General features: G+C 45.8%; 1 protein-coding gene across 1 annotated transcript; it reads right to left on the bottom strand.

The window, feature by feature from the left end:
• Window positions 1–6,747: 6,747 nt before the first annotated feature.
• LOC132515500 (phosphoglycerate kinase 1-like) lies at window positions 6,748–20,727 on the bottom strand. Its single transcript, XM_060141906.1, is given in 3 exon segments — window positions 6,748–7,809; window positions 7,812–8,264; window positions 20,533–20,727. Coding segments are annotated over 3 exon segments (1,275 nt in total). The 3' UTR covers window positions 6,748–7,182.
• Window positions 20,728–25,495: the final 4,768 nt, after the last annotated feature.

The following is a 25,495-nucleotide window of genomic DNA, read 5'->3' as shown; positions in this document are numbered from 1 at the left end:
TTAGAAGTTAAGGGCTCTATGCTAGAGTTCCTGCATTCAAATCCTGGTTCTGCCACTTACCTGCTGTGGGATCTTAGGGAAGTTATTTCATGTCTCTGTGAACGTGTCCTCATCTGCAGGATGGTACAATAAGGGTGTCTACTTCATATGCGTGTTGTGACTGTGACATGTAAAGTAATTGGTATATAGCAAGGGTTCAATAAATGTCAGCTATTATTATTTTTTAAATGTTTATGCCCTTTAACCCAGAAATTCTGCTTCTAGGAATTCATTCTAAGAAAGTAATCATGGATTTATACAAAAAACTACCCTTCAGCAATTTCTTATAATAGCAAAATCTAGGTACGGCCTAAGTATCCAAGGACAGGGAATTGGTTGACTAAATTATACTATGCCTATAAAATGAAACATTATTCAATAATTAAATACCAGTGTATCTCTGGATATGACATGGAATGATGCTCATGAAATATGATTAATATGTGATAAAAACAAAAATATAAAATAATATGCATAGTAGATACAGTGTATAAAGTGTTTATAAAAACAATGAGCATATTTTGTATGCCAGGAAAAGGGTATACCAAGATGTCAATAGTAGTTAGGATTTTAACCTATTTTTTCTCATCTACACTTTCAGTTTTTCTATAATTACAAGTAATGCATAGAAAATTCAAAGAATTCCAAACCGTCTTGTATTATTCCTGTCCTGACCTTGGTTGACTGACCTGAACCTGGGTCCCTGCTCAGCAAAGTAGAGTGAGGCTGTAGGTCCCTGGTCAAGGGCAGCTCACCCGTGGGTGGGTCCAGTGACCCACGAGGTGTGAGGGCCTCTGTCCAACAGGGGGACAGTGAACATCAGGCAGAGCAGCCCTCGTGGGATCTGGACAAGAGAGTGGGGAATGGGGTGGGCAGCCTGGCAGGTGAGGAGAACAAACCAGGGCCTCCGAGATGGGCCAGAGGCTCTGTAGGAGGGGGAAACCATGGGAGAAAAGGAAAGGAGGGGGTTCCCAATGCTGCCCTCGGCTCCTGAGGGCTTTCTGCTTCTTGGACCTATTTTAGTCCACAGGTGTCCTTAAAATCAACCCCAATTTCTGAGAGTATGTTTTTTTAATTATTAATTTTATTTATTTTTTTTTTGGCTGTGTTGGGTCTTCGTTGCTGCGTGTAGGCTTTCTCTAGTAGCGGCAAGTGGGGGCTACTCCTAGTTGCAGTGCTCAGGCTTCTCATAGAGGTGGCTTCTCTTGTTGTGGCTCGCGGGCTGTAGGTGCGCGGGCTCAGTAGTTGCGGCGCACGGGCTTAGTTGCTCCATGTCATGTGGGATCTTCCCGGACCAGGGCTCGAACCCGTGTTCCCTGCATTGGCAGGCGGATTCCCTGCACCACCAGGGAAGTCCCCTGAGAGTTTTTTTTGAGCGAGTCTCTGTGTCTCACGGCAAAACTACCTTGAACGGCCAGTGCTCCCAGCACTGTCTTCCCAAACGGATCATGCGTTTCTTTAGAGTAAGCAGCTTGTTCTCCACACCGTGCTCATGTAGCTCAAGACTGGGCAGAGTCTAGTTTTTCATTTAATGCTTCATTTATTCGTTTCTACACTCAACAAATATGTAATGTGTATTTATGATGTGCTAGGTATGCTTCTGAGCACTGAGGATACAACAATAAACAAAATAGACCAAAAAATCCCTGCCCCATGGATTGGCAAAATATCATAAATAAAATATATAGTATGTTAGTTCATGACAAGTGCTAATGAGAGAGATAAAAGAAGAGAGGGAGGACCAGGGTGGAGGGATGGTAGGCAGAAGGAGTTGCAACTGTAAATAACACCGTCAGAGAAGAGAGAAACATAGGAGCAGAGTCCTAAAGGAAATGAGGCATGTCATGTAATTATTTGGGGGAAAAGCATTCCAGTCAGAGAGAACAGCAAGTGTAAAGGCCCTGAGGCAGAGAGAGCCTGGTGCGTTTGAGAAAGAGCAATCACACCAATGTGGCTGGAGCAGAGCGAGAAATGGGGACAGCAAGGCTGCCCATGGGAAACGGGCCCATGCCTAAAACATGATGAGATCGGAGGACAAGGGAGGTGCAAGAAATGCAGAGGTTGTTTCTGGAAGGGACATGTTGAGGTGAAGCCTTGACCTCCAACCTAAGACTAGAAAGTGAAGCCTGAGCCCTTGCTTTGGGTCCTATCTTTAGGTAGGAGAGGAGGTCAGCAAGGTAAGGGAGGGGCCGGCTTGCGTGGCTGGATCACGGAGGGCATGGAAGGACTGTGGCTTCTACTCTTAGTAACGTGGGGAGACACGGGAAGCTTTTGAGCAGAGTAGAGGCATATGTGACTTGGGTTGTAACAGATGATCCAGGCTGCTGCGTGGAAAATGGCCTGCAGGACGGCCAGGAAGCGGGCTTTTGTGGCAACGCCGGGGAGAGATGATGGGACTGCAGATGAGGGTGGTAGTAACAGCCATGGTAAGAAGAGGCAAGACCACATTCCAGATGTGATTTGAAGTTGGAACACTGCAGCAGACATGATATCCTAGAGAAAGACTGCCCAAACCGAAGGCTCTGGCTCCAGTTCCAGGTTTAGGTTGGAGGTCAACATGTCCCTCCCAGGAACAACCACTAACTGTTCTTGCACAACATGACTCATTTTGGTTTTAGACAATAGGGCGTTTTCACGGGTCTCTGCTTGGATGAATCTTCTTTCTTAAACGACTCCCAACTTTCCTCCCTTCTGACTGTTCACCACCAATTGTCCAAAATAATTGGAAGAACCACATTGTCCTTTTTGAGATCTTATCAAGTCTTTGGCAAGTTCAGATGAAATAGCAAAATTCTCCTTTAACATTAATCTACACATTTTCTTTGAAAATGAAAAACAGATTTCCCGTAGCCTTGGAAGGGAGCAGGACAGGGAGACAGTAAGGTATGCTCAGGGCCAATGTTCCTGGAGTAAAGTTGCCCTTGGGTTGAAAGTTGAGAAGACCCTCGGGGGAGTGATTAAGATACCTTCTGTGTCATGAATCACTGCCAAAAAACATCAAACAGCGCCCTGTGGCCTCCAAGACTTAACATGCTTCCAAATATAGCTAATAAGTTACTGGGAAGAATCTTAGCCCCTTGATAAACATCTCACTGAGGCTGAACAACATAACTGCTGTGAAATTAATAACCAGTCCTCCTCCCTCAACTTCATCCCCCACCAACTGAACACTGTTCATCAGAGAGAGACCAGACAGTTTTGAAACATATATTGACCCTGTCTTTCTGGCTATGACCCAAGCATTCTAAGGATGAATTAATAACAGGGAGAAAATTATGCTCAATCATGCCAGGAATAGGGCTGTTGAGTTTCTGAGTCAACCAGAACTAGAGCTAATGTCTGCCGATGTGTGTGGTTTAATTGCTCAAGGTCACTTTCAAGGACCTGTAACCAGAGGCTGACCAGCTTTGTTGGAATTACTGGAATTTTTTCAGGCTCTGTCATGTCGGCCTACTTCATGTAGGAGTCATATGAAATGCCAGTGGTCCGACAGCCTAAACTCCAAGTAACATATTTTCTACCCTGCCTGTGTTCACTAGTTTTCCCTAAAGTGCGTTGACTTTGGGGTCAAACGATCTGGTTTTGAATTTTAACTTTACCATTTCTAGCTGTATGGCCTTTAACAAGAGGCTTAATTAACATCATTCAACACATATTTAGTGAACACCTACTGTGTTCCAGGTACTGTAAACACTGATGAGTATACAGTTCTCTGAGCCTTGGTTTTCTCATATGTAGATGCCACTATATCCCCTCCTTTGAGAATAAGCTTAGTAGAGAGCAGGGTTAGTGAGAAGATTAAGTGAGAGGTTAGTGAGAGGATTAAGTGAGATGTTTGCTAAGCAAACAGCACAGAGTAGGTACACAGTGAATGATATTCATTATTGTAATTTTAAGAAAGCATTCAGATTTCACAAGGGGGTAAGGAACATTTTCTCAACTGGCAGATAAGAAAACCTGGTCCTCTTTGAGAAGGTAATCAGAAGTCTGCTCCAGAACTTCACGCTCTTTTGAAATAGTCTTTCACTGGTCCGTGCCTATGTTTCCACGATGATTAATTTTATGTCAGCTTGATTGGGCCATGCGGTGCCCAGATATTTGGTCGGACATTATTTTCGGTGTTTCCGTGAGGGTATAAACCAAGTAAAGCAGATTGCCCTCTTTCACGCTTGTGGGCCCATCCTATCAGTTGAAGCTCTGAATAGAACAAGAAGGCCGATCCTCTTCTGAGTAGGAGAGAGAAACCTCTCCTGCCTGAATGCTTTCAGAATAGGACACCAGTTTTTTTTCCTGCCTTCAGACTTGAACTGAAACATCGGCTCTTGCGGGGTCTTGAGCCTGCCAGCCTTTGGACACAAACTACACCATCAGCTCTCCTGGTTCTCAGGCTTTTGGACTTGGACTGAAACTAAACCCCCAGCTCTCCCGGGCTTCCAGCTTGCAGACTCATCCAGCAGATCAAGGGACTTGCCAGCCTCATAGTTGCAAGGCTGTAGAGCTTATTAATTCATGTATGGCGTGGTATAGAACACGGAAACAATAAGAAGTTACGACCCCCATTAACTAAATTTGCCTTTAAATTTTTTTCCAGTTTACCATTTTCAAGATAGCCTTAGCTTTTAAAAAACTCATCTCTTGGGCTTCCCTGGTGGCACAGTGGTTGAGAATCCACCTACCAATGTGGGGGACACGTGTTCAAGCCCTGGTCCGGGAAGATCCCACATGCCACGGAGCAACTAAGCCCGTGCACCACAACTACTGAGCCTGTGCTCTAGAGCCCACGAGCCACAACTACTGAAGCCCGCGCACCTACAGCCCATGCTCCCACAACGAGATGCCACGGCAATGAGAAGCCTGCGTACCGCAACGAAGAGTAGCCTCCGCTCGCTGCAACTAGAGAAAGCCCGCGCACAGCAGCAAAGACCCAACACAGCCAAAAATAAATAAATAAAATAAACTTATTTAAAAAAATCTCTTTGTTTTCAGAAAGTGGATAAAAATATCTTACTATTCTAGATTAAATAAATCTCTCCACAGCTAAGCATGTTATCAGGGAACTGCATTCCCTTTGTTTCAACCTCTTTAAACATACCCACCTTGGATTAAGCATTGCACATGGTATAATGTTTCAGTATATTTTAGCTATGAATTGCCCAACACTTTATCAGGAAAGTAAATAGCACTGGGATTAAAAAACTTTAAGCCATCTGGATAAGCAGAACTTTCATTGTACAGGATCGTTTTGCTCACACAGCATTGCTTATACATCATGTACGATTCTGGGGTCTGCACATTGAGCCCTGGCTTCAGTTTCCTGGTGTCAAGGACACAGTCCCCCTTGCATGGCCCAGGTTCATCACCAGTGGGAAGAAGAACACTGTCTTGTTTTTCCTCTCTTCAATAACACCTAGACCCCCATCCCACGGGACGTGTAGAAGCTGTGTCTCAGCTCAAAGCAAAGGACAGTGATGTCTCCCACACACCTGCTGGAAACCCATCTGGATCAACGTGAGGGGAGGCCCTCCTCAACCTTCCCAAGGACTCCCTCCACCTCCCCTCCAACCCCGTGGTCAGTCCCTCATCCCAGTCTGTCTTCAGGGGGTCCCAACCTGGGCCAGTCCTGGAAGAAGGATTGCTTTTCACTGGGGGAACATCGAGAAGGCTAGCTGAGGCCCAGATGGCCCTGACCCAAGGGAACACACAGTACCCAGAGTCATCTTTCGATGACCTTTCCTCAGGGAGCAGGCGGGATGTGAAAAGTCCCCCAATCCTTCCTCTTTGGCTCTACGATGTGTTAATCTTATTATTTCCAGATATTTTTCCTAATAATAGTTGTTTGATCTAATGTAAGAGTGAGTCTGTGTTCCCTGAACACACAGTAGACAAGGGGAAATAATCTAGAAAGGAGTAAGAAAACAGAATCGTTGGAATTAAATACATTTTTTGCCTGGATGATTCTCACAGTTGATAATCACCATGATGGCATACATATTGGAGAGGAACAAATAAAACTAACCTTATTTTCAGACGACATATGGCCTATGCAGAAAATCCCAAAGAATGTTTTTTAAAAAGCCCAAAACAAAAATGAAGCAAACAAACAAAACCCATCTAGCACTAATAGCTTAGCTAGGTCGCAGGATACAAGGTCAACATTCAAAAATCAATAGTATCTCTATATACCGTCCATGACCATGTGGAAGCCAAAATTAAAAACATAATACCGTTTATACCATCCCTGTAAATAAAATTTATAGGCATAATTATAACAAAAGGTGTACAGGACTTGTTTGCTGAAGACAATAAAACACTGATGAAAGAAATTAAGGAAGATGTAAATAAATGGGAAAACATACCGTGTTCACAGCTTCGAAGACTCAACCCAGTAAAGATGTCAATTCTCCCTAAATTGATCTATAGGTTTAACACAATTTCTATCAAAACCCCAGCAAAATTTGTGTAGGTTTTGACACGATTATTATAAATATATGTGGAAAGGCAAAGGAATTAGAATAGCTGAAACAATTTTAGAAAAGAAGAACAAAGAGGAAGGAATCACTGTACCCAATTTTAAGATTTACTATGTAACTACAGTAATCAAGACAACGTGTATTATGGAGGAATAAATACCCAGACCAATAAAACAAAATAGATAAGCCAGAGATAAATCCACACTAGTACAGCCAACTGTTTTTTTTTTCCCAGTGAATATTTTTATTATTTATTTAATAGATCACCAACTTCATCTCCCTCCCTACCAACAATTGGCATTTCATTCTGTTTCCATGCTGAGTGGTGAAACAATGACAAAGCTAATCAGAATAAGCTACTTCATAAAGAGAACTGAGCTAACATAGCTCACTTTCTTTTAACAGGCATAATATAAATACACGCACTCTAGAATGCACAATGGTTTAGTCTCTAAGGAATTCAAATGGGAACTTGAAGAATGTAGGCAAATCCAGGGTGCGGTAAAGGTGAGCTGAGATGCCGTACAACTGTTTAAGGGTTCCTGGCACTATATCTCTTGGCCACTAGCCAAATCTTGACATGGGGGAAGATATTAGCTAATGCCAAGTGGAGATGCAGGAAGCACTAAGTTGACTTAGGGGCTATGCACAGGAACCAAAAGGCGGGAAAGTACTAAACATTGCCGAGAGCATCCACCACCCCAGGAAGGACTTCACCCTCCAGGAGCTCTAAGCTGGCCCCACCTCCAGTGCTCACATGACTGACTTTATCCTCCGTGTTCCATTTGGGACAGCAAGTAGCAGTGTCTCCCCCACCTATGATGGTGATGCAGCCCCTGGAAGTGGCTTTCACCACCTCATCCATGAGGGCTTTGTTTCCTCGGGCAAAAGCTTCCCATTCAAACACGCCCACAGGTCCATTCCACACGGTCTGCTGAGCCCGAGCAACAGCCTCAGCATACTCTTTGCTGCTCTCAGGACCGCAGTCCAAGCCCATCCAGCCAGGAGGTATGCCAGAGGGCACAGTGGCTTGGCCGGTCTTGGCATTCTCATCAGACTTATCAGCAGTGACAAAGTCAACAGGCAAGGTAATCTGCACACCATTCTTCTCAGCTTTGGCTATCAGGTCTTTGATGATCTTGGATCCCTCTTCGTCAAACAGAGAAGTGCCGATCTCCATGTTGTTGAGCACATTCAGGAAGGTAAGGGCCATTCCACCACCAATAATCATCCCACTGACTTTGTCCAGCATATTATTGGTCAGCTGGATCTTGTCTGCAACTTTAGCTCCGCCCCACTTTAGATGGCCAGGAAGGGTCGCTCTGGGCTCTCCAAGGCCTGGGCAAAGCAGTCCAGCTCCTCCTTCATCAAAATACCTCCAGCCTTCTCTGGCAGATTTACTCCCACCATGGAGCTGTGGGCTCGGTGAGCAGTGCCAAAAGCATCATTGACATAGACATCCTCTAGCTTGGAAAGAGAAGCTTGGAAGGCTTCTATTTGGGCTGGCTCAGCTTTAACCGTGTTCCCAGAAGCATCTTTTCCCTTCCCTTCTTCCTCCACATGAAAGCAAAGGTTCTCCAGCAGGATGACAGACCCAGCAGCTGTGTCCACACAAGCTTTCTCCACTTCTGGGCCCACGCAGTCCTTCAAGAACAAAACATCCTTGCCCAGCAGAGATTTGAGTTCTACAGCAACTCGTTGCCAGGAGTACTTGTCAGGCATGGGGACACCATCAGGCAGGCCCAGGTCAGCCAACTGATTTTTGAAAAAGGAGCAAAAGATACGCAATGGAGAAAGGATAGTTTTTTTAAAACAGAAAACGCTGGAACAATTCAATATTTATAGGCAAAAAAAAAGAACTTTGAAACAAACCTCACACCTTATACAAAATTAACTGAAAAATGACCATAGATTTAAATGTAAAATTATAAAACTTTTAGAAGAAAACCTTCAAACCTAGAGAAAAATGAAGAGTTCTTAAACGTGACACTACAAGCACAGTCCACAAAAGAAAAAATTAAGTTGTACTTCATCGAAATTAAAATCTTTTTTTCTGTGAAAGACCCTGTAAAGAGGATGAAAAGACATGCTATAGACAAGTAGAAAATATTTGCAAACCGCACATGTGGCCAAGGGCTCATGTCTAGACCACCAAGAACTTTCAAAACTCAACACTAGCCAGGGGTTGGGGGCGTGGGGGCTGGTGACTATAAAGGTGTAGCACCAGGGATATCTTTGTGGTGACAGAACTCTTCTGTATCTTGACTGTGATGGTTGTTATGTGGATTTACACATGTGAAATGATTTTGTAGACTCACATGTAAAACAAAGGAAATCTGAACAAGATCTGTGCCTTTTACTAATGTCAGTTTCCTGGCTGTGGTATTGTCCTGTAGTTATGTAAGTATTACCACTGGGGGAAATTGGGTGACGGTACACACAACCTCTCTGTACTATTTTTTGCAACGTTCTTCGAGTCTATAATTATTTTCAAATAAAAAGTCTTTAAAAATGGTTGCCTGGATGGTCCTTACTGGTTGATAATCCTCAGGATAACTGTGACTTTCCTCTCCCACTGTAGACAGAAGATCTTCACAGGGACGGACTGAGGCTTCTATCTCTTTGTGACTTCCAATATGCTGACCACAGATACGTTCAATATGTTTCTAAATGACGGCTGTCCTTGACCTCCTTTGGTTCCCTCCTCCTACTGGGATGTCTGCCCCCATGCCTTTACTTACAACTGCCTGAGGTTTCCATCAGCCACGCCCTGATGAGCCCCACTTGTTCCAGATTCTTCAGATCCCGCCAGTGACAGCGGGCTAGTCCAAATGAATAGTCCATTCTGTACTATTCTACACCTTCCAAGGGAGGGAAGTTCTTTGAGGTGGGACCTCCTTCTGTCATGTGCACCCCTATATCTCCATCCCCTAGAATGGTGCCCAGAATAGCAGGGACTCGGAAAATATTTATGGACTGAGGGACTGACTATCCATTAAACAAATACAAAAATGAAAAGAGCAGAAACAATCTTGCATGCCAAATTAAGGAGCAGGTCTACAGGTCTCTCCCCAGGAAGGAGGCAGCAACCTCCTTTACAGGCATGTGTCTTATTCAAGGCCACTTAACACACATTCAAGGGCCACCTTGTCTGCAGCAATTGCTCCCTCAGGATTCCTACAAATACTGCAAAGTAGGGGCACTGTGCAGTGCCCTCTGTTGAATTCTGTTCAGAAGCATCTACTGAGCCATACTGCCTGCAACGGGGATTCAGAGGTGAGCAAAGCCTGCTTCCTGCCCTGAAGAAGTCCCTGGTACAGTTGGGCGAGACAGACAGGCAAACAGATCATTCCAATAGGTGAGCCCAGGGTGCTAGGACAGTGAGCAGAGTGGAATCCCAATCTAGCCCAGGTTGACAGGGAAGGTTCCCCAAGGCATAAGACAGATGGGGATATGGGCAGATAATCACCCCTGAGAGCACAGTCTCTGTCAGGCTCTGGGCTAAACACCTCAGTGAGCCCTCTACTACGCCAAAAGGAAAGTTTATTCTTTCTACTCACCTGAATCTGGAGAACAAGTAGCATTAGGCAGCTAAGAGGAAGGGAAAGGGTGCTCCCAGGCCAAGACAGCATCATGAGAAAAGGCAGGGAGGTGTGCTCCACCATCCGGTGGGGCCCGCCAGCACAAATCGCTTGTATCACTGGTGACAACTTGACTGTGATTAAGGAGGGAAAGGAACCAGAAGTAGTTGACAGGAGCCAGACCCTGGAAAGCTTCGTTTGCTGCTCCCACGAATGCCAATGGCCTTCAGACTGGGCTCTGTGGAAGCCTGGCAATCGCGGGGCTAGGCCACGGTTGCTGCAAATGTTTGGTTCAAATTTCATTCAAATGTTTTTAGGAGAATGTTGTAGCAGATGCTGTTGGTGCCCTGCCCATACCTCGTGCTCCTTACCATTTCAGGGCACACCTGCACATTCTAAAGGGCCAGTTCTTGCATTTCTTTGACTGAGAGTTTTCTCTGACCACCAGGGTCCACTGTGCCCGGCCGCATGGCTGGTTGCCCACACCGCACAGCCCTCAAACAATGCAGTTGGTTATAAATTACCAGCTTCATTTCCCCACAGGAGAAATAATACTGGGCCACGTGCCCTATGCTGGCTCCCAGAGTTCCCTGGTGGCATTACGCTCTGTTTGTTCATGGTGGAATTTACTCGATGATCTTCCCTTTATTGGCTGCCTTCCGTCCCCATTCTCATACCCCCAGCCCCTGCAGGAGTCTCCTGGGAGCTCTTCCCAGATACATAGCTTCATTTAAATCCTTGTGTCAAGGTCTGTTTCTAGGGTAGCCCAAATTAAGACACACTCACACACACACACAGAATGTCTCTGGTAGGATCAAAAGAAACTGGTAACAGTGAAGAAAAATACTGGGGAGAACAATACTGGTTGAGGATAAGGTGGAGGGAGATTTATTTGTCACTAAATATCCTTCTTTTACCTTTTGGCTTTTGGACTCTGTCCATGGATTTTTCTTTTTTTAAAAAAAAGCCACCCAAAATATGTACTTTAAATCATTAAAAAATCAACTGTAATTTTATATCAACATAGTCACAAGTGCTTTATGTCAAATGCTAACATATCAGAGACCACAAATGCATTAATTCATGTCGCTGGGCAAATGCTCTTTGATACCGTAAGAATTGATCTTTTCTTCTGATTTGGTTCATGATTTTGAATATTTAATAAAGGTGTCACTGATTAGAAAGACTGTAGCTCTTTACGGGTGATTTCTTAAAATCCAGGTCTGTGTATGCCCTCTTGCATCAATTTGTACAGATACATGACCATGGTAAACTGAATAACCAAATGCAGGCTGACAAAACCTAGGTGATCACATTCACTCCCTACTGCATAATGGTTAGCTGTGCAGTCAGGATAATACTGCATGAGCACCTATCTTAAATTTGAGCTACTTCTGATGTGAATTTTGCATTTAACGTAAGCAATGAAAGCAGTTAGATATTGTTCATGATTCAATATTAGACTCAACATTTTCTCCTACTCTGTATTCAAGATCTTGGATTTGTTTAATTAAGAGCATCCTGAGATGGCAAGGCAAGATGTGTAAAAATAAAACATAAAAATGTTGCTAGTTTTATTACTTATATCTTGAGCCAAACTTTCTCAACACTGGGCAACAGAAACAAATACAGGAATAAATTGGATGCTGAGGCTGATCTAAAACTGCAAGTGCACCATAATCAAAAAGTCTACAAATAATAAATGTTGGAGAGGGTGTGGAGAGAAGGGAACCCTCCTACACCGTTGGTGGGAATGTAAAGTGGTGTAGCCACTATGGAGACCAGTGTGGAGGTTCCTTAAAAAACTAGAAATAGAGTTGCCATATGATCCAGTAGTCCTACTCTTGGGCATACATCCAGACAAGATGAAAACTCTAACTTGAAAAGATACATGCACCTCATTGTGCATTGCAGCACTTTTTATAATAGCCAAGACATGGAAGCAACCTAAATGTCCATTGACAGATGAATGGATAAAGAAGATGTGGTACATGTATACAATGGAATATTACTCAGCCATAAAAAAGAATGAAATAATGCCACTTGCAGCAACATGGATGGACCTGGGGATTATCATACTAAATGAAGTAAGTCAGACAGAGAAAGACAAAGTATATGATATCACTTATAGATGGAATCTAAGAAAATGATACAAATGAACTTATTTACAAAACAGAAATAGACTCACAGACACTGAAAACAAACTTATGGTTACCAAAGGGGAAAAGGGTGGGGGAGAGATAAATTAGGAGTTTGGGATTAACAGATACACACTACTATAGATAAAACAAGGACCTACTGTATAGCATAGGGAACTATATTCAATACCTTGCAATAGCCTATAATGGAAAAGAATCTGAAAAAGACTATATCTATATCTATATCTATCTGTCTATCTATCTATCTATATATGAATCACTTTGCTGTACACCTGAAACTAAACTAACATTGTAAATCACCTATACTAAAATAATTAATGAATTAAAAAATAAAAACTGCAAGTGCATCCATGACCATAAATGTCAAATGTTTATGCTTTTGAAAATAGCCTCATTATTCAGAGTGGCTGGCTTTAGAGCAAGCAAATGTTATAAACATTTGCCTGTAAAGTACATGTCTACCAATAAAATAACTTCCCATCTTTCTTCTACTGGTGTTCAATGCAATACTTTACTTGAAAAACAAGTTACATTTCCGGATGTTTGGACCTCTGATGTGGATAACAGCGACCAGTGGAGGCTCCTGGCTGGACCAGGGCTGTGGTCAGATGCGTGTGTTTCAGGCAGGCCACCCCAAAGGGAGAGGGGATTTCAGGGAGTGAGCCTGCAGTCCTCCGCATCCTGGAAAAGCACCTGGGAGGTAGCGGGAAGTCAGGCTGGAGACTGATTTGGCACTGAAAGCTTGACAGAGGGTGGTGATGTCTCTGGTGTGGGTGCGACAGTCCAGGGAAAATACATCGAATAACAAGAGAAATAGTCACGTGTAAGGCCTGAGAAGCAATGCCATGGCGTCATCGACCTGTCTCCCCACAGACATAAGCACTGACTTCACAGCCAGACCAAAATCACCTCCAGGAGTAGGATTTTGGATTCAACCTCCTTGAATAAGGAGGCCCTAAAATAAAACTGCATATATAGCAGCTGTGCTATAAATGCTTCTTGGTTGATTTATTCCAAAACACAAAGGATTATATTACAACAAGAGTCCCATTCAAGGGCTTCCCTGGTGGCGCAGTGGTTGAGAGTCCGCCTGCCGATGCAGGGGACACGGGTTCGTGCCTCGATCCGGGAGGATCCCACGTGCCGCGGAGCAGCTGGGCCCGTGAGCCATGGCCGCTGAGCCTGCGCGTCCAGAGCCTGTGCTCCACAACGGGAGAGGCCACAACAGTGAGAGGCCCGTGTACCGCAAAAAAAAAAAAAAAAAAAAAAAAAAAGAGTCCCATTCAAACAAATTAATCAAAATTTCCATATCATATCCAAACTTGCTTAAATGTCTCTATCTAGACAAAGATAGCAATTGGCACTTTAAAGAAAAATTATTATGTTTTTTTTTAATTGGGAAGGGTCTACATACACCAGCTACTTTTAAATGGGATCTTTTCTCATCAATGAATGAAAGAGAGAGAAAGAAGAGAGGGAGGGAGGGAGGGAGGAAGGAAGGAAGGAAGGAAGGAAGGAAGGAAAGGAAGGAAGGGAGGAAGGAGGGAAGGGAGGGAGGGAGGGCATAGCTCGTATTTAACCAGGCCCCGCAGAAGCCACATCACGCAGAGGAACGTAATGAACACTCCCCCAAACATCTTGGTTTCTTTCCCCACTGCTAATAGTTCATAACTGGTCTCTGAATAATTCCTTTCTTCACTCTCCCCGCCTGCTCCACTCCTGTCCCCAGCCCCTTCCTGGTTTCCAAAGCAGAGCCTGGGCCTCCCTGGGTGGCGCTCACCAGCCAGCTTAAGAGAGTCCCCCAGCTCTTCTTCCGGGACCCAGCCCCGTGCAGCTACTCCCTGAAGGGTCACAGTGGGGGGCCTGGAGGAGGACCCCAGCCTCCTTTCATGTTGAGTGTGTGCTTGCCCTCCTGGTTTCTTTTCCTGGATGGGGACAGAACCACAAAATCAGAGAAATGTCCTCTGCGGAGACGTGATTCCTGTCCTTCCCCTCCTAGGGGGGCTTCCCTGCCACCCTCACTGTCACGGTCATCCCTGTTGGCTGGACTCTGACCCATGTGGCCAGGCTGGGGACACGGTGGTCCCTCAGGTCCTCTCTCTGTCCCCATTGCTATCTGTGCAAACACTGGTTAAGATGGATGTCACGGGAAGCTTGGACCAGGAGAGAAGTCACAGAAGGGCAATGCTGTAGGGGAGGGAGAGAGGGAGGAGGGTGCTGCCTTGGGGTGAGTGGGGCCCTCCGGAGCCATCCCAAGCACAGGCCTTGGGTCCACAGCTCCACCATCGGTAAGTTAAGGAACCTAAGCTTCAGGGGCCCTCGCTTGCATTTCCAAAACCCTGTGCTTAATTTCATATTTGTAATTTCATATTTTTCCTTAAAGAAGGCATTCCCACATTATGAAGACTTCAACGACTCCCAAACCAGAGCCAGCCCTTGCCACCAGCTGATTCGGAACCACTTTTCTCCTGCTGCCACCTGCCAGGATTGCTCTCCACACCTGGCCACTGCTAGTTTCCCAAATCACTACTTCCCCCACTCACTGGGTTCTAGGCACTGGTCTGATTGCTTGAACACACCAGGCGGTGGCCAAGGCATCAGGGCCTTTGCACTGGCTGTTCCCCCTTCGTGGAATGTTTCCCAGCTCCCGTCCCAGGTGCTCACCTCCTTGGTGTTGACTCAGGTGGTACATTCTCTGTGGACCTCCCCGTGGAACCTGCTGCTCCCTTCCCCCTGCACTCACCCTTACCCTCTTTACCATGATAATTTTCCACGTCATTTGTCACCTGTTTACACATTTCAGAATCTAGTTATTTACTTTTTCTGTCCCCCTACCCTCCCCACACTAGAATGGAAGTTCCATGAAGGAAGGGAAATTCAGTATTGGTTTTGTTCATTGGTGAGTTCCTAGCACCTAGTACATAGTGCATAGTAGTCACTTGGTTATTATTTGTCTTATAAATGCATTAAGTTGCAGAGCCTGAGGCAAGGACCCTGCCTGCTGTAGTTGGGGGCTGGCTCTGGCCAAATGAGAGAAGGTTGTTTCTCAGAGGTGACTTGGCTTTATGGGCTGGGCCAAGGCCCGGGCCCACAAGCTGAGGTCATGGGCACCAGTACATCCTGAGCCTGCCTGTCTGCTGCAGGAGGCATCGTCTGGCCCTGGACAGTGCTGCCACCTAAGAATGAGTGTTCCCCAGAAACAGTGAGGCTACGATGAGGAGGGGCTGGAGCGTGTGTGTCTCATCGGGGCTGGGAACCGGGGGACTTCCAGGAGTGTGTCCACTCCTACAAAAGTACAGCCAGTTACCAATATAGCAAAGTGCAAAGATGTTTATTCAGAGCTGGCGCTAATTTCCTGCCTTCGAACATCTGGCAGACACCTGCTGGCCTGACTGCGGGGGGTGCAGTGGTGGAGCTCCCAGGAATGAGGGCCTTGTGTCATTTTAACCCCCACCCTGAGGACACATCGCTGAGTGGTATTTGATCCTGGCGCCAGGAAAAGGGTGTGTGTCTATGAGGTACAGGGAGTGGGTGACACCAAGATGTCCACAGAGCCCATGATCCCCAGTCAGCTAGTCAGGACACCCTCCCCCGTGTCATGCAGACAATGCGATGACACGATCTGGGCTTTATATAGCAGTTGAGGGTTGCCAAAGCTTTTGTCATAGCCTCTTTCATTTCGTGGTCATCCAAACCTGGAAGAAAGACAGACCAGGAAACACCATCTTGTTTTCCACAGGAAGAACGTGCAGCTGAGTGGTTAAGGGGTGCGGGGGTCACAGAGCCAGCACACGTCAAGACCAGACAGGTTGCACCCTGTCCTGTGTGCTCAGCGACAGGGGCCTCTGACGCTCTGGGTTTAACACTGGTGGCAACTATATCCCAAAACCTCCAAGCCACCTGAGTGCAGAGACTTATTCCTGGGGCTGCATGAGGGGTGAGTCATGCCACAGGCAGAAGAGCGACACTGGCCTCTCAGCACCCAGAGCACACCCGCCAGCTATTCTCTAATCTCTAATGGGCCACAGTGATTACCAAAAAAGAACAAAAACAAAACCACTGCTGCTTTTTAGAAAATGGTCAGCAACTGAGAGTCAGTAAAAATTGAAGAGGCAATCATAGGGTGGGGGGGAGTAATTTCATGATCAGGAGGAGCATGGCTGTGATGGCAGGAGCACTGGCAGCTGTTTTCTCTTCTGCACTTGCCAGGGGTCAGACCTGGCGCTACGTGCTTGACACGTATCTCATTTACGCCTCCCAACTGCTCCACGACTGGGTAATATTGTTATTACCATTTAACAGATAGGGAAACTGAGGCCTAGAGATGCATTCTGTGCTTAAAGCCTTACAAGTGTTAAGTGGTGGAGCCCAGACTCAAATTTTGAGTCTGTGGCAAAGCCTGTGTTCTCAAAGTCTACATCGTATGCATGGTATGGCCCCTCCGTGCAAAAGTCTTCTAGCAGCTGCATGGGCTCCCACACTTCTGAAGTCACCCACAGATGAGAGCGGTCTCAGACTGCATCCTGTCTCTTCTCTCAATTCATTCTGTCTGTCTGTCTCTGTCTCTATGTCTCACTCTGTCTGTCTGTCTCTGTCTTTCTCCTCCCCTCCCCTCTCCCCACTCTTCCCCCTCTTATCTCAGGGCCTTCTTCTCTTACCTTCTCTTTCTTGGGCTGACTGGAAAAAATCAAAATTCTCTCCCCTGATCATGCAGAATAATCCATTCATTCAACAGATGGCTTGGGGTGACTGTTTTGTGCCAGGCCCTGTTCTAGACACTGGGCACATGGCAGTGAACAAAACTGATGTGAATCCCTGACTTAATGACGTGATCGTGCTTGTGGAGAGATGGACAGAAAACACATATGTGAGGGCAAGTCAGGCAGGTGCTGCTGAGGGGGAAATAAGGCAAGGGGAGGTGGAAGGTCGGGACGGGGCCATGCTTTGAGATGCAGGGATGAGGGGAGGCCTCCCTGAAGACAGGGCATCTGGGCCAAGGCCAGAGTCCAGTGAGGGGGGAGTCACGTGACTGACAAACATCCCCAGTGACGGGAATGAGCTTGGCATTGTCACCAGATTTAGCAAAAAAAGAAAAGAGAAAGAAAGCAAAGGTTGGACATTCTGTTAGATTTAAATTTCAGATAAGCAAGAAGTAATTTAACTTGGGACATACTTATACTAAAAAATCATTTGTTGTTTATCTGAGACTGAAATGTAACTGGGAAACCTGTATTTTATCTGGCAACCCTAGCCTTGGATGTTTAAGGAGCAGCAAGAGACCAGTGTGGCCAGAGTGGAGGCAGCAAGGCGAGGATGGAGGAAGGTGACGGAGGGGGAAACTGGCAGAGGGGAGGGTGGTTGAAATTTCATACACAGAGAAGCCATCAGATATGCTTCCAGATTTTCCAGTGCAATTTTCTCCCGGCAGTTCATGAGAAAAACGTGTGCTAAGAGCTGTGAAAGAGGAGATGGGAGAGAACGCGTCGCAGGGGGAATTAATCTAGCCTGGGTCATAAAGACGTTTATGTCTGCAGCACCTGTTCTCCAAAGAAGGTGAAACCCTGGGAAACCCCCAGCATCAACGTGATGTTGGTCTTTTACTCAGCACAGAAGCTGGATCCCGAGCAGACTAACTGAAGGGGACGGCATAGGGTGTGAGCCGGGAGCCCAGAGGTGAAGTCGTAGAAGGTCTGGGGCCTCCACCCCTCCCCTCATGATGGGTGGGGAGGTGGAATTGCAGGTCAGCCAGGCCTCCTGGGCCCCTGGTGGCTGTGGGCAGCCAGGAGTCGAGCACTTGCCGTGGGCGGGAGCAGCTGATTTGGGTATCTGAGCTGGGAGGAAACCCTTGGGACTGAGCTGAGCCGTAAGTATTTAGGCTGAAAAACAGAAAACACCCTTTGAGGTTAAAATGTAAATAACCCAAGGGGCCTCATCCTGGCTGACTCCGGGATGTAGAGAGCAGCCAGATAGATCAGAGCAGATATTTCAGGGAAATTCCACTGTAAACCCAAATACCTACTTCACAGATAACCTTGAGAATTAAATGAGGTGATGGATGTAAAGCGCTGGGCTTGGTACCTATGACATTAAATATTCGATGTCCCTTCTCCTTTCTAACAAAAGGAGTTACCTCCCTTCCCAAGTCCTGGGACCTGCGTGGACCTTGAGGGCCTCACAAAAATAAGAAACAATGAAACTAATGTTGGATCCCGGGCAGCCTCGAAGCTCAGCACCACATCTGGATCTCTTCCCTTTCCTGTAACAGTCCTCATGTGACCCCATGAGATTAAAGAGCATGGCATACAGCAGCTGCCTGATACATTTTGCTCCGTGAATAGCACGGAGATAAATGGCCTCCTTCTTGATGTTCTCCTGTAGCTGGATTTCTCACATTCAAACCATCAGAAGAGGAAGTAGAGCCGCCGGAGTGGGGCTATCAGAGAATTAAGAGCAAGCTGTCCCCTCCCTCCCCAGTTCAGGGACATTGCTTCATTGCCCTAGTGAAAAGCAGGCCAGGGAAGCCACGGGGGCGGCACCGCAGTTGCCTTATAAGGACATTCACCAAGCCTGCCAGGTGTGTCATCCCGAAGCCCAAGGGGAGGCCGGTGACAGCCCCAGTGAGCCAAGGCTGGGTGAGTGAAGCAGCCTCAGAAAGCCACACGGGTGGCAAGTGAGAGTTTTCTCACTTCCTTCCCCCCTTACATGTTTCCATATGTTTTAAATTATTATCTCATTTACCTTGGCAATTGAGAAAAGGATTTCCAAGTTAAAAAAAAAAAGGTTCTCATAAGCTATCACTTCAGTAGTGAAGGAAAGTCTCTCTCTACTTTTTTGGGAGGCGTGGGGAACAGGGATTGGCAATGAAATAAAGAAAATGAAGGTCTGGGGAGAGATCCCCTTGAGAATTAACAAACAGCAGCACCTCCAAGACAAGACAATATCCACAGTGATAGAGAACCCCAACCACAAGGGCGGCCACAGGGAGACCCAGGCCCCTCCTGTGGTCTCCCAGCAAAGACCAGCCAGCGATGGGTGGTCTCGGAGAAAAGTGGGGCTTTTGAAATATACTAAGGGGAACGAAGGAGCAGTAGGCCTGACCAGAGGTGGCGTACAGTTGTAGTTAAGAGATTGGATTTTGAAATCATACAGATCTTGACTTTGCCCCTTTAGCTGGGTGAACTTGAGCAAGTTCATTAATCTTTCTAAGTCTTACTTGCCCCTTGTGAAGTATCTGTTCATTTAACAAACATCTACAAAGCATTCCAATGCTTTACATTAACTCCTCGAATTTTCATAAACAGCCTGCGAAGTAGACCCTATTATTATCCCCATTTTACAGATGAGGAAAGTAACCTGCCCAAGGTCACACAGCCAGTCATTGGCAGAACCAGAATTTGACCCCAGATAGTTGGGCTCCTGGGCCTGTGCCCTACAGCCCTAAGCTCTGCTGCTGAGAGTTTATTCAGCACCTGGGGTCGGGGAGCGGGGAGTTCTAGAGGATTCAGTGGACCTGGTAATGTAAGACCTCTCACCACAGTGCCCTGCGCATGGTAGATGCCCAGGGAATGTGACCTATTATTACCCCCTACCCCGTTAATCTCCCCGTTAAGTAGTGGGAGATTACCCAGAGCAGACTCTGAGAGGAAGATTGTAAGGACAGTGGTTTAGTAAGACCGGCCCTGGAAGAAACTGATAGGAGAGTGAGGGGAGCAGGCCATGGAAAGGGAAGGACCCAAGGTTGTGAGATTTCAGGTGGAGCCTCACAAGGGAGAGACTTGTGAGTTTGTGCCCATCGAGGCAAGGAGCTGGACTTCATGTTCACAAACTCTGTCAGCCCTTGGCTAAGGGGGGCCCTGAGGAAATGGAAACTCCCAGGCACCTCTGGGCTCTGCACCTGTGGGCAAAGCAGTGTAGTTACCAGGTGGCAGTCTTCCAAAGAGAGTGGCTGGTGTGGGACGATTAGAAGAAAAGCAGCCCCCCACTCACCACTGCAGTTGGTCCCTAGGTTGGAACTGATATTCATCATCTCCTTCCTCCACCATTCTTTCTAGATTTCCCCCACTCTCCACCAGCACTTCTACTGGTCTAGGTGGCTTGTTTGCTGAAATGGACAGACTTTTATCCCTGAAGAGTCTGAACCCTTGGTTACCATGCTCTTATCAGTTTGTAGTTGCAATAATTGCCCCCCTGCAGCTAAACCTGGGCACCAAGATATGGTCCCGATAAATCCTCTAATTTCCAAACCTATTCCTTCCTGGCCCCATGATGCAGCAGCAAGCCTACCTCCTCATGACGATCAGAGTCATCTGCTCTGCCATGATGGGTGTATGCGTTGTTCTCATTTCTGTAACCATGGTGATTCCATTTCACGGGCCCACTGTGCTGGCACTGGGAAGGCTGAGAGCAGGCCACGTCATCCTGTCCAGCTGATTGTCGAGTCCCTGATTCTGTAGTAGATTCTCTCTGGTGGGCATTCATAGGTGATGTAACAACCCCTACACTTTGGGCCCCCTCTGTATGCTCTTCTCCTATATCACCTCATCTCCAATCTTCCAATATTGCTCCATCCAAACCCCTGACCCACCAGCCGAACCACTTGCCACAGCTCAGGACTCACAGCACAGTCTTAGCTAAAGCCATTTCTCTCTCTTCACAAACTGGAAGACTAAAGCAGTGTCTGCAGCTCTGCCCATGGGGGGAGGATTTTCTCCTGCCCTCCTATTCTTTTCAGAGTCCCCTGAGTGGAGCTGTAATGCAGAACAGTCTCTTTTCAGCTCACACCAACAGACCCAGTCAACCCCTCCATGAGTTAGGCCTGGATTTTCTTTTCTTCCTTTGCCAACTGGTCATAGGAAACCCCTGGCCATCGGCATGAGCTTAGAGAGAGGCATCAATGCAACATAAGCAGGTGATAACGTGAGACTGTTCCACTTGGTCAGTTAGTGTTCTCACGCCCTCTGGACCTGCCCAGGCCCACTCCTAGCTGCACCATGATCACTTTAAGATGAACTATGCTGGGCTTCTCCAGCCTTATGACTTGGTGGGAATGACAGCCCTCAGTCCATGATAGGTAGCTCTGGACGCACATGTACTTGACGACTTCTGGCAAGATGCTCAGTCTCTTCCCAGGTTCAGTAGCCTGCCAAGAGCTTCCATTCAAAAAGTGCGTAATTTCTTGCAACAGATAGCATGTCCTTGCTCCAGAGCCTAGAGATCTGCACTGCAACCCCCAATGCAACTTGTCAGAGACACCACAATGTGCTCTCATTTATCACAAGATTCCTCCAGCACTATGGGATTTTCCAGTTCACGTGGCCCAAGTGGCAGGACAGCTTATACTACAGCCTGGACCTGCTGCAGAGCCCCCTCTTGCTCTGAGACCCAATCAAAATTGCCAGGGCTTCCCTGGTGGCACAGTGGTTGAGAGTTCACCTGCTGATGCAGGGGACACGGGTTCGTGCCCTTGTCTGGGAAGATCCCACATGCCACGGAGCGGCTGGGCCCATGAGCCATGGCCGCTGAGCCTACGCGTCCGGAGCCTGTGCTCCGCAACGGGAGAGGCCACAACAGTGAGAGGCCCGCGTACCGCAAAAAAAAAAAAAAAAAAAAAAAAAAATTGCTAGCAACGTGAGTCCTCTGATAAATGTGATGGAGCAGTTGTCCCAAGTGCAATACATATTGCCTCCAGCATCTGAAGGACTTCCAAAGTGCTGTGCTTCTTTCATGGTTGTATGAGGTGCAGATGCATCCACTGGTCCTTTACCTTGGAGAGAATGTTCTTCAGCATAGTCTAGAACACTGGAGCCTAAAACCTTTACCAATATGGCTGGCCCCTGGAATCTCTGTAGGGTTTATTTCCAACATTCTAGAACACATGTATCCTCCCAGGGCATCCAGAGATGCCACTTTCAGTTTACCAAGTCCAATCAACATAAAGACATCAACATGGTGGACCAAAGGGCAAAGCACTTACAGTTTCCTAAGAAGGAAAAAGGATGAAGTTCCAGGAGCCATTGTTAGATGAGCATGTCATCAACACCAAGGAAAAGTGTAAACTTGTATTAGTTAACGTTTTGTGATTAGGTAGAAAAGAAATTAGTGACCAATAGGAACCGGCCAGTGTTCTCTAAGACCAAGTCAGGCCAAGAGCATGTGGGGAAGAGCAAAATAAAAACCAGAAATCAGTTCACTTTGTCTTGGTAATGAGTAAATAAAATAAAATGATGATTGAGAGTATAGGTAGAAGAGAGAAAACAAATGGATAAAATGTTTATTAGTTGCTGATTTCATATACCCACACAATTCTTAACCACTGATAGTTGGAAATTAAATGTAATTTGTTCCCCTTTACTGGCACGGGAATGGACTGTGCAAATGTTATCTTGTGTTTCTTAGGAGTTAGTGAAAGCTGGGGTCAAAAACGCAGGACAAATTCCACATGATGCAAGGCTCTGCCACCAGGGGCTAATCCAACAAGCCAAGATGCCTCATGATAAAAAATTATCCCATATGGCAACGTGTTCCCCAAATGCCAGCAGAGAGAAATCTCTCATATTGCTCTTTCAATCAAGAAAAACTTTCCCCCTACTAGCATTACCTATGGTTTTTGCTGTTTCAAGAATAATATACCACACTGCTCATTGTAAAATCTTCAAAATATGAGAGTGTGGAAGGCACTAAAAAGTCTAACCTGATCCAGTGATAATTACTGTTAGTGGCTTAATAATACTCTTTTACTATTTTCTTGCTGAATGAAAGAATGAAAGGAAGGGTGGATGGGTAGATGGATAGAATGCTTTATAACCTGCCTCTTTCACTTGATATATTGCGTGCATTTTTCCTTGTAGAAACACATATCTAGAGATTTGCTTCTCTTCTAACAAGTGCATAATATTCCATTATATGGCTGTACCGTGATTTATTTAACCGTATCACTATGATAAAAGCTTGACTTATTTGCATTTTTAACTATTCTGTTATTAATGTTGCAATTACTATTCTTTCACATAAACTTGGTACCCTTATCTGATTATTCCTAGAGGACAGAGTCCTGGGATTGTTGGGTCAAAGATCATGTAAATTCTAAATTTTGAATTATTATTGCTTAATTGCCCTCAGGAAGGGTTCTACAAATTTACACTCCTGCCAACAGTGCAAGTCCCTGTTTTCCCCACCTCCCGCAAACAGTAGCTTTCATTGCATACGTGGAGATTAAGCCTCTGCCATACGTTTCATGGCCATTGGTATTGTTTCTTTTGTAAATTCTTTTGTAAATTGTCTATCATCTTTGGTCAACTTTTCTCTTAGGGAATTTGTCTTTTTATTATTGATTCATAAGTGCAAAATACTCATTAGGAACATAATCCTTTGTAATATGGGGAGATATTTTTAGAAAGCTATTTTGATGAAACAAATATTCCTGGCTAATGGGGAAAGACATAATATTGTGATTTAATGATTGGCCGTTCATATCCCGAGACCCTCCTCTGCCCCATGCATAGAAGGTATGCACTGCACAGGAGGCACATAGAAGATGCAGACAGATGCATCTTCCCCGAACTCGGGTTGCTGACTTTTTAAAGTAAGAGCTAAGCCAAGTGATAAATAAATACATAGATGCCGCATAGTATGAAATGTCGTAAGAGAGTTACAGGCCAGGTTCACTGAGGGCCTAACAGGCTCTGGTCTGGAAGAGCAGTAAAGGCTCCAGCTTTCTTCCCCGGTTATCCTGGTTATCTTCTGTCATTGTCTTAGGCTACTTGTATTTTTCTTTTCTTTTTTTCTTGGTTTCAGCAAAGCATCTTTTAATGGAAGTATAGCTGATTTACAATGTTGTTAGTTTCAGGTATACAGCAAAAGTGATTCAGTTATATACATATGTATAGATTCTTTTTCAGATTCTTTTCTCCTATAGGTTATTTTCTTACTGATTTGTAAGCAGGTTACTCTGATGTACTATCTTTAGAAACAGCATCTTGGACTCTGTTGGGATGTTCTGAATTCAGAAATATGATAAGAGTGCGGGTGTTGGGAGAGATGGTAATTTCCATTTAACAACTTCACCTCGTCCATCTCCTGTTCCTGTCAGAGAATGCCCAGGCCTGGAGGGAGGTTCCCGTGAGAGCCAAGCCTCACATCACTGGAGTGACACACCAGGCCCCACTCGGGAATGGCGCTTTACCCTGAACGAGTGTAGGCTGAATCCCCAAAGCAACTGGCAGGCTTCGAGGAGCTTGAAGGAGGGGAGTTACACCTCCTATTTGTGCTGTGGAAGCACTTTAGCTGCTGTGTGTAGGGTGGGTTCAAGGGGAGCAAACTGGAAGGCAGGCGGACCCCTGAGAGAGCTGCTATAGGACGGAGATGCAGGGCCTGAACTGAGGTTCACGCATGGAGTGGAAAGACGTGGAGGGAACTGGTGACTCTTTGCACGTGGAGGATGGGGAGGGTGAGTGATGGTGCCATTCACTGAGTTAGAAGGCGGATGGGGAGAAGCAAGTTTGAGAGGAGTTTAGTTGAGAAGAGGTACCTGTGGGACTCGGAACGACGACACCCAGGAGGCAGCCACATTCGTGAGTCCAGAGCCTACGGCCAGCTCCCAGCTGGAACTCTAAGGCTGGGATTAACAGATACACACTACCGTATATAAAATAGATAACTAACAAGGACCTACTGTATAGCACAGGGAACTCTACTCAACATTTTATAATAACCTATAAGGGAAAAGAATCTGAAAAAGAATATATAATACATATATACATACTGTGCTATACACCTGAAACACAACATTATAAATCAACTACACTGCAATAAAAATATAAAATTTTTAAATTAAAAAGTAAAGTTGTGAGCCATCAGCCTGCTACTAAACACTGAAGTCTTGGGAAGGTATTACCCCGAGCAGTAGTAGAATGAACAGCAGAGCTGGCACAGAACCATAGGGAAGAAAACCAACAGAGGAAGAGACACAGTGGGAGACCAGAATCCTGGGATAGACGCCGCCTCTCCACAGGCTCTGCGATGCCACAGTATGAGTCAGCACAAACCTAAGATTCGTTCTTCAGCCCAAGCTCAACATTTTAAAATACTGTCTCCGGTGTTTCCATTCCCCGGTGTCATGGCCCCAACCCAGTCAAACTCTGTTTCACAACTAGTTCTTTATGGTTGAAGCAACCAGCCTCAGGGTGTGTGGTGTCTCTGTCACAAGGTTCATCCACTGACTTTTGCACAACCCCAACTAGCCCTCTAT

Source organism: Lagenorhynchus albirostris, chromosome 2, assembly GCF_949774975.1.
Source record: "Lagenorhynchus albirostris chromosome 2, mLagAlb1.1, whole genome shotgun sequence".
Classification (NCBI taxonomy): domain Eukaryota; kingdom Metazoa; phylum Chordata; class Mammalia; order Artiodactyla; family Delphinidae; genus Lagenorhynchus; species Lagenorhynchus albirostris.
The sequence above is the reverse complement of the archived record's forward strand: the minus strand, read 5'-3'. Positions and strand labels throughout refer to the sequence as shown.